This window comes from Mastomys coucha, unplaced genomic scaffold, assembly GCF_008632895.1.
Source record: "Mastomys coucha isolate ucsf_1 unplaced genomic scaffold, UCSF_Mcou_1 pScaffold19, whole genome shotgun sequence".
NCBI lineage: Eukaryota > Metazoa > Chordata > Mammalia > Rodentia > Muridae > Mastomys > Mastomys coucha.
In genome coordinates this window covers 19,535,243-19,544,168 of record NW_022196901.1, presented here as the reverse complement: position 1 = coordinate 19,544,168, position 8,926 = coordinate 19,535,243, and the positions used below count along the sequence as shown (strand labels likewise).

Below are 8,926 nucleotides of genomic sequence, written 5' to 3'. Positions count from 1 at the left end.
CACTGGGGAGCTGCCCGCCCGCCGGCCGGCCGGCGCGTCGGTAGGGACACGCTTTTGGAGCACGCAGGCGCCCCGCGGAGCAAAAAAGCGGCCAGGATTTATTTTTAGCTCCCCGCTGAGCAGCCCCTCTCCTCGACTCCACCCCTCCTAACCCCCAATGGAAGACGGAGTTTCCATTGCGTCATCGCGCGGCAGTTTGGGAGCCGTCCAATCAGAGCTCGGACAGCACTGTCGTAATTAAAGAGCGGCGGAAGTGGGTGGGAGGGTCATGACGCAGCGAGTTTCGGTCGTGACTTTTCCGGGGGCCTTGGGGCGTCTCCGCTTTTTCCCTTTAAAGTAGAACGTTCCCCCGACGCACCCCCGCGCGTTCCGGGCTGGGAGGCGGCGGCGGGAGGCGGCACAGACGCGGCCGCGCGCGGTCACGTGGGTGTGTTGTTGGGGGAGGGCCCGCGCGTTCGGTTCCGGGCGGTTGAGCGAGCTACAGAAGGAGCGAGCGAGAGGCAGCCGCGCCCGCCGCCGTGCCCTGTATGCCGCGGTCCCCCGGCGCGCCCGCCGCCGATAGTCCGAGCCGGAGGAGCCGCCGCCGCCGCGGTTAATGTGGTTGGGCCGGGGCTGAGCAGGCCACCAAGATGCCTCAGTCCAAGTCCCGGAAGATCGCCATCCTGGGCTACCGGTCTGTGGGTGAGTGGCGGCCCGGGCGATGCCGGGGTCTGAGCCCCAGGACGAGGGCGCGCCTGCGAAGTTTGTGGCGGCGCGGCCATGTGGCGGGCGGGCGGGCGGGCGGCGCGCGTTTCATAACCTCCATTTTGAGTGGAGGCGGCGGCGCTTTCTCCTGTCCCCGGGCGCGGCGGACAGGTGGCGGAGCCGCGGGCCACTGCACCGGAGTGGAGTCCTGCGGCCCGCAGCAGCCTAGTCGGATTCCCCGCATCTGTCCCGCCTTCTCTAAGCACGGTCTGTCCCCACCCGTTTCCCCAATCCCACAAGCCCCGGGCATTTCAACAAAGGAAACCTCTCCTTGTGACCTTTCAGTCTGTAGAGAAGTTAAGCCTTTTAAAGAAAGCGGGGAAACTTCCAAGGCATTTGGCTACCAAGTTTTCCGCCTCGAAGAAACCTAGATTGGACCCTCTCACAAGCCGGCTAGGTCGGCTGGCGGCCAGCCACAGGGAAGGCGAGAAAGACGTGTCTGAACTCTCGGTGTCCTATTTTCTTTTCCCCTTTGAGGAGAAACAAGGCCAGGCACTTGGAACCAGGCTGTTAAAGTAATTCAAAAGCCTTTTTGTTTCCCCACCACCACCACCAAGCGATTGACATACATTGGAAGCTGTTCCTAGTAGTCCCGAATAAGGTGGGCCTGGGTGGGGTGGGGAGGGAAGTCTTCAGTCCATCGTGTGATACAGAACGTTTGAATTTAACCACGCTGCAGGGTGAGGCTTTATTGTTTTTTGACCGACTGGACTCGGGGAATATATATCATGCTCATCTTTAGTGCTCGTTGAAAGATATAACTGTCTCCAGAAAATGCGCGCTTGACAGAGGGACCACTGAGGAGTGGTGAGGCTAGTGGGAGGTGGGGAGTCTGGCTGCCTACGGAGGTGGCAATAGAATCCCCACTGGACGACTCCTTCCTGCTAGGCTTTTCATTCTGCGTTCTCACGCCTGCTTTCCGCTGCTGGTGCCAGGGTCTGTGCTCTTTGACCAAGATCAGTCTGGGCCTGCTTACTCATCCTTTCACCATCTCTCCTCAAGAGCTGGAGAAAACCCTTAGAGTGGAGACTGTGAGAGGTAGAGGTGCCTGAGTGGAAAGGTAACAGTGCATGATGCAGAGCTAAGTGAGGTGTTCGTAGTAGAAAAGAATAGGTGACTGCTTTAACAATTGTAACCCTAGAGTTAACATGCACAAAGTTATGGTGAGACCACTCACTAAACACCAGTATGGAACTCCGGATGTAACTGATGTTGGTTTTCTGGATCACCATACTGTTGCCTGTTTTCTGAATTCTCTCCAAATTTGGAGAATGAGACCATGGTGTAACTTGGCTGTTGATTGAGTACCCTCTAATCAAATAAATAAACAGTGCTAACTAATTGAAGATAGTAATCTTGAATGTGAAAGGCACAAGTAGCAGAGCCACCTGTTTTCAGTGCAAGAGAATAGTCTGTAAGTCTGGATTTTATTCTCTTGTACTTTTTGAAATGGCAGTGGGTTTAAGTAAGTCTAGTATTATGCCTCCTTTGCTAAAGAACTTCTGTCAATAGAAAGCCATCCTGATTTTTTTTAGGCAAGGTCTCATGTAACCCAGGTAGTCCTGGACTCACTGTATAGCCTAGACTGGTTTTCCTGTGAACGCCCCACTGGAGCCAAGATAGATGCGCTCGCCTGGCTACTCCTACCCTCCTCACATTCTAGGCAGCTGGTTGTAAGGGTAGTGCTAGCCGGTGGGGGATCACAGGATTGTAGACCTGTGTCCAGTGTCACAGCCTGTTTTCTCTATACTTGTTTTCAAGTGTAATGCCTAAAGTAAAATACTATGTTACTTCTAATGTTGCATTTAACTTTAATTTGCTTTCATATGAACATAAATATTTTATAGTTCCTGGATTCTTTGCAGAGGAGTGGGTTGGTCTTTTGCCAGCATTGATTGCAGGCACTAGCCACTCTTCCGGGAATTGCCCACTTCTTAGAACTTAGAGATGTATTTGGTGCCAAACTATTGAAATTTCAGTGTTTCTAGGTGTGTATGTTGGGGGGTTGGATTGGAAACCATGTCTTTTTATACTGTTTTCTTGAGTAAATGCTGTTTTCTGTTCTGACCAGACTGCTGGGCATTATTACTTGATCATGCCACAGACTTTTAAGTTTGCCTTCAGCAAAAACTGAAATGTGATTTTTCTTTTTTCATTATTAGGCTTTCAAGTTTTCATCTGTTTTGAAACATTGGTAAACCTATCAAAAGGGTTTAAAATGGTACAGTAAAGTTTCCTTCTGCAGTACTTTCCTGATATTTGCAGTAGGGAAGCTTTTAGGGATGTGTCACCTCAGTGTCACCTGGAATTCAGTCTGGCTTTTATGGAGGCCCTGTTTGTTAACTTTGGTGGTGGCCATATGTAGCAGCTTCCTCATGGTACATTGTTGTTACTATAGCTGAGGGGTCCTTAGCCATGAGGACTCCTCCAGCCAAAACTGTCATCTCCTAGTCTCTGGAATATCTTCCAGACTGTTGGTAATCTAGTTTGTTATTAGATCATCTTTCCAGAAGCTTATTTGTTTTTGTTTTTGGTTTTTCGAGATAGAGTATAGTCCTGGGTGTCCTGAAACTCACTCTGTAGACTAGGCTGGCCTCGAACTCAGCAATCCGCCTGCCTCTGCCTCCCAAGGCATGCACTACTGCTACCTGGCATCAGAAGCTTATTTGTTGTGTGTAATCCTTGTATTGCTGAGAAGGGACGAGATCACAGGACTGTGGAAGTTTATGAAAATGAAATGGTTGTGGTTTGGTGAGCAGTAGTTCATCAAGAGTAGATGAGTTAAGCCTTGTTAGAACACAACTGATGCTGTTGAAGTCTTCATAGGGAAAGGGATCATGAGGTGATGATTGTTCCCTATAGAACAGAATCACAGTGGATTCTGACCCATTCAGTTATCCTGTCCTTTTCTGACATAATTTGTTTGAGAAATGTGGTAAGGGACAAAGTAGGGTGCTTTCTGTCTAACTGTGGGGACCTGAGTTCAGTCCCCAGAACCCATGTGAAGCTGTACAAGGAGTGTAGTGGTGGGGACAGAGACCGGAGAAGTGTGGCTTACTACCCACCTGCTTGTCTAGAAAATGGAGATCTTCAGTTTCAGTGACAGAAAACCTGACATCTTTTTCTGGCCTCTTTGCACACACACACATCTGTACACTTGTGAGTATAGCACACTCAAAAGTTTAGTACCCCTGTGTGTGTATGTCTTTTTAAGAAATTGTGGTTTAAACGTGACTTACCATGTACTTCCTACTAGTGTATGAGATTAATGTGCGCTTAGTAGTGTATGCTGTGTATCTACCTCAGCAGAGTAGTTCAGTAGTGGCTATTTTTTGAAGCTTTATCAGTCATATTCATTGTTCTGTATAAGAGAATAAGCAGAGCTTATTGTAACTTTTTAAAATATGGAACGCTTCACTGTATGGTTACATTCTTAGTACATGTGCTGCTGAAGTGAACACTTAACTATTTTATGAATTTGCTAGAAGATCATGTACATCAGGCAAGTGGAGGTCAGAGGACGGCTTTTGGGGATTGGTTCTTTCCTTCCACCACATGGGTTCTGGGACCCAGTTTTGATGTCCATGTGTACCAAAAAGAAAACCTGTGCTCATAGCAGTTAGTTGTCACCACTTAGACCCTGGCAACCACTAATCTGCCTTGTGTTTTTACTGACTCACTTACTCTGACCATCTTGGGTAAAGGCATCACACCTTGCTCCTGTTTGTGGCTGAATTAACATTTCACTAATGTGAGTTTATACTACATTTTCCTCTTAGATACATAAATTATTTCTACTTCTTGTCTGTTAAAAATAATGGTGTCATAAGCATTCCTGTACAAACATTCCACTGTTTTCATTTCTCTTGGTTGTTCCCTAGGAATGGAATTGCGGGAACATGGGATATTCCTGTTTTGACATTCTACAACATCTCCCTTTGCGTTCCTAATAGCAATGTATTAGGCTTGGAGTTGTCTCCATCTTTTCCAACTCTGTCTGCTTGGCTTTAGCCATCCTAGTAGACTTCAAGGATATATATATATATGAGATCTATAAACAATTTCTTCCATCTATGATGGTGAAGTTGTGCTTCCATTTTTCTTAGCTTGGTGCTCAGGATTCAGTTTAGGGCCTTGCTTGAGGTCTAGCTTAATTGTTTCCCCTTTGCACTTTCTGCTTTTAGTGTCATATCCAGGAAACCCAGAGCCTAATGAGAAACACTGTAGCTTTGCTGCTGCTGCTTCTGAGTGCTTTATAATCAGCTCTTCCTTTTACGTTTATGACTTGCTTGAAGTTAGTATGTGTGGTGTGAGAGAAGGGTACAACTTGTCTCAGGCTGTTAGAAAACTTCTTTCTTTCCTCATTGAATTCCTTAGTGCAAAGTGAGATGTGCATAGATTTCTCTTCTGCTCATCTTCCCCTCCCCCCACCCCGACCCCCAAACAGGGTTTCTCCGTATAGCCCTGGCTATCCTGGAACTCACTCTGTAAACCAGGCTGGCCTCAAACTCAGAAATCTGCCTGTCTCTGCCTCCCAAGTGCTGGGATTATAAAGGCGTGCACCACTATCTTTTGCTGATCTTTCTTTACTCATGTTTGTCTTCACCCCAGTCCATAGTCCCTCTGATGCCACTGTGATGTTATCAGTAGGGACATAGGAGTCTTGAGGGTTTTGGTTTTTGTTTTTTGTTGTTTTTTTTTTTTTTTCAAGATTAAATGTACCTATTTTTAGCCCCTTGTGTGTAGGACTAATTTGCCAATTTCTGCCCATAAAGCAACCTAGATTTTGATAGTATGCTTTTCAGATCTGGAAGAATCTTTCTATTGTTTAGATTGATTTCTTTTGTGTATGAGTGTTTTGCATGGGTACATAAAGTCTTTAAGACAAGAAGAGGCCATTCCTCTGGAACTGTATGTAGTGATTGAGAGCTACCGTGTGGGTCCTTGGAAATGAACCTGGGTCCTCTGCAAGAGCAGCAAATGCTCTCAACCACTGAGCCATTTCTTTAGCTCCCAGGAAAGAATCATTTAATGACTTTTTTTTAAAGCAATGAATTTTTGTCTGCTCCTAATTCCATTCCAGTGTGAGGCAAAAAATTATCAGATGAATAAATTAAAATGGTGATGGGGGGGTATGTGTTGTTTATGGTTTTTCTAGGCAGGATTTTTTCTTTGTTGCCCTGGCTATCCTAGAACTCATAGAGATCCACCTGCCTCTGCCTCCTGGGTGCTGGGATTAAAGATGTGTACCACCACAACCTACCTGAAAACAGGTGAAATTTTTATAGCTCTTTTAGGTGGTGGCATGTTTTTGGTGTGCACTGAACCTCTCTTAAGTAGTAACCAACAGTGTCTTCTACTAGTATATTTATTTGGAACAAGCAAGTATATACATGGGTAAGAGGACAGCTTATGGAAGTTGGTTTTCTTGTGTGCAGTCTACAGTCTTGTTATCTGTTCCCTTTAAATTAAATCACATTGTTCTGCTTTATATTCTGAATAGCTCTTATACCTGACTGATTTTTGTCCTATGGAACTTAGGTAATTGGTCCACTGTTATACAGATCATCCATATGTTGGTACATTTAATATGCAGATACCTTAAAATTATATTTGCTGCTGGGTGTGGTGGTGCACGCCTTTAATTAAAGCACTCAGGAGACAGAGGCAGGCAGATCTCTTGAGTTCCAGAACTCACATTGCCAGGGCTGTTACACAGAGAAACCTATCTCAGAAAGGGGGGGGAAAGATTAGATTTACTAATGCCATCACTAACCTCAGAAAAATCTTAAGTACTGATATATTGTTAAAAGCTTTTCTGGAGGCTGGAGAGATGGGTCAGTGCTTAAGATCACTGACCTGGGCTCCAGGTCCTAGCATCTACATGCAAGTTCACAGCAGGCTGTAATTACAATCCCAAGGGAATTTAATGTCCTTGTTTTAGTCAGGGTTTCTATTCCTGCACAAACATCATGACCAAGAAGCAAGTTGGGGAAGAAAGGGTTTATTTAGCTTACTTCCACATTGCTGTTTATCACCAAAGGCAGTCAGGACTGGAACCCAAGCCGTTGAGGAAGCAGGAGCTGATGCAGAGGCCATGGAGAGATGTTTCTTACTGGCTTGCTTCCCCTGGCTTGCTCAGCCTGCTCTATTATAGAACTTAAGACTTCCAGCCCAGGGATGGCACCACCCACAAGGGGCCCTACCCACTTGATCACTAACTGAGAAAATGCTCCATAACTGAATCTCATGGAGGCACTTCCCCAACTGAAACTCCGTTCTCTGTGGTAATTCCAGCCTGTGTCAAGTTGACACACAAACCAGCCAGTCCAGCCCTCTTAAGGTCTACTGAGGTAGTACGTACCTATAAAACACAAAAATTCATGCAGGCAAAACACTCATATACATTAAAAAACATTTTTAATCTAAAAAATATTTAACACTTTTCCAGGCTGAGACTGACATGCAAGCCCTTAATTCTAGCTACTTGGGAGTCTGAGGGAGGAAGATCACAAGTTCAAGGCTGGCCCCAGTAACTCCAGAATAAAAACAGAGGCCAGGAACATAGCTCATTGCATCTGCCTTGCATTTTCTAGGCCCTGTTTTAATTCCCAGTACCACTACAGGGGAATAGGAGATGCTTTTCAAAATTCTGATTTCTTCCTTGATAGATGTAGTTTTGACATTGTACTACGGGTTCTTATGACACTTGGTGACCTCCTTTCCCCACTCAGGAGGGTGGGAGGACAGTAAGGGAAATAGGGTCTTAGCTCAGGCTAGCCTAAAACTTTCAGTAAACTTCTCTGCTTCTGCCTCCAAGTGTTGAAATTACATGAACAAGGTCGTGCCCAGTTGAGATCTATTTTAGTGTCTTAAAAAAAAAAAGTCAGATTTGAACTAATGATTGTCTTTCTTCTAAGTAAAAAAAAAAATGTGACGAAGTCGCTGGTGCAGATGTCTCAGTTACTCTGCTTGTCTTGGAGATCACTCTTACTGTGTTCTTAAGACTGTTGGCAAATGAATGTGGCTTTTTTTTTCTGAGAGTGTGGTGATAGAATAAAATGATTCACTGCTTGGTTTGTACCTCCTGTCTTGGTTCTTGCTGAGGGATGCCCACACAGGCATTACCATTGCATTTGCATCTTTTGTACAATGTGAGCATAATGCAGTGGCTGACTTGGTGATGTTTCCACCCAGTGCATCCTGAGAAGGTCCAGAAGTCCAGAGACCACAACCTATAATCTTGCTACTCCCTGTTGTATGAAGTTGAATCAAAAGTGGATGCACTGTAGGTACAGTTAGCAAGGATATGTGTAAGAGCTGCCCTAGGCAAGATTCCCTAGTATTCTAAGAGGTAAGAGGGTTTATCGAGGCAAGAAAGATCTTGGCGTGATTAAGAATGAAAGAAAACTGGGGGTGGTAAAGCATTATGAGGTGAAGAGTAAAATGAAGTTGGGAAGGCGGGCACGAGCTACAGGGCTTCAGAGGAACTTTGGGGAGTCATTCATGCTGAGTAGAGTGGCAAAGGAAACTCTGTATGCCGCTCCTGTGGCCTCATGTGATGCTTGCTGGCTGTGTTGTCTTTGTACTTGATAACGGTGAGGTTTCCAAAGATTAAATAAAAGTGCCAGCGGCAGCATACTTCCAGTATACTAAAACGCGGTGTAGGGAATAGCCGGCATCACTGAAAGCCGGGGACTTACATACATTAAAGACAGCAGCTGGCCCACAGAATGAGAACCGGCCACCTCTACCTGTTGTAATACGGGAAGTCATTATTGTGCCGTGTTTTTCTTAATTGAAGGTACAAAATAATGAGCTGTTAATAATGTCTAATACTGTCCACAGTGGATTGTTACCTAGTTCACTAAATGGGAATTGAATTTGGTCATCATTGTGAGGGTGGAAAGCAGTGTGAAACCTTTGGTTTGTTATGAAGTATCACATTAACTCTTAACGCTTGATAAAGTGTTCTCAGGATTCTTAAACTTATTGAAGCAAACTGCTTAGTATATTTTTATATCACATGAATTGCTTCATTGATAATGCAAAACACAAAGAGCTTTAAATATCGTTATTACAATTCAAAATTGATAAATTTTCTGGGGCTTCTGAAGTTCCCTATAGGATATGGGAGCTTTATTTGTTTTTTTGGTTTTTTTTTGTGTTGTTTTTTTGTTTT

The 8,926-nt window shown here is 45.1% G+C and overlaps 1 protein-coding gene across 1 annotated transcript in view; it reads left to right on the top strand.

Annotated features, from left to right (window-relative positions):
* The first annotated feature begins 232 nt into the window (after positions 1–232).
* The window catches only part of Rheb (Ras homolog, mTORC1 binding), a 41,852-nt gene continuing 33,158 nt past the window's right edge, over positions 233–8,926 (top strand). The window contains exon 1 of the mRNA XM_031380196.1: positions 233–681. Coding sequence (XP_031236056.1) covers positions 630–681 — 52 coding nt within the window. The 5' untranslated portion in view covers positions 233–629. The remainder of the gene's footprint in view (positions 682–8,926) is intronic.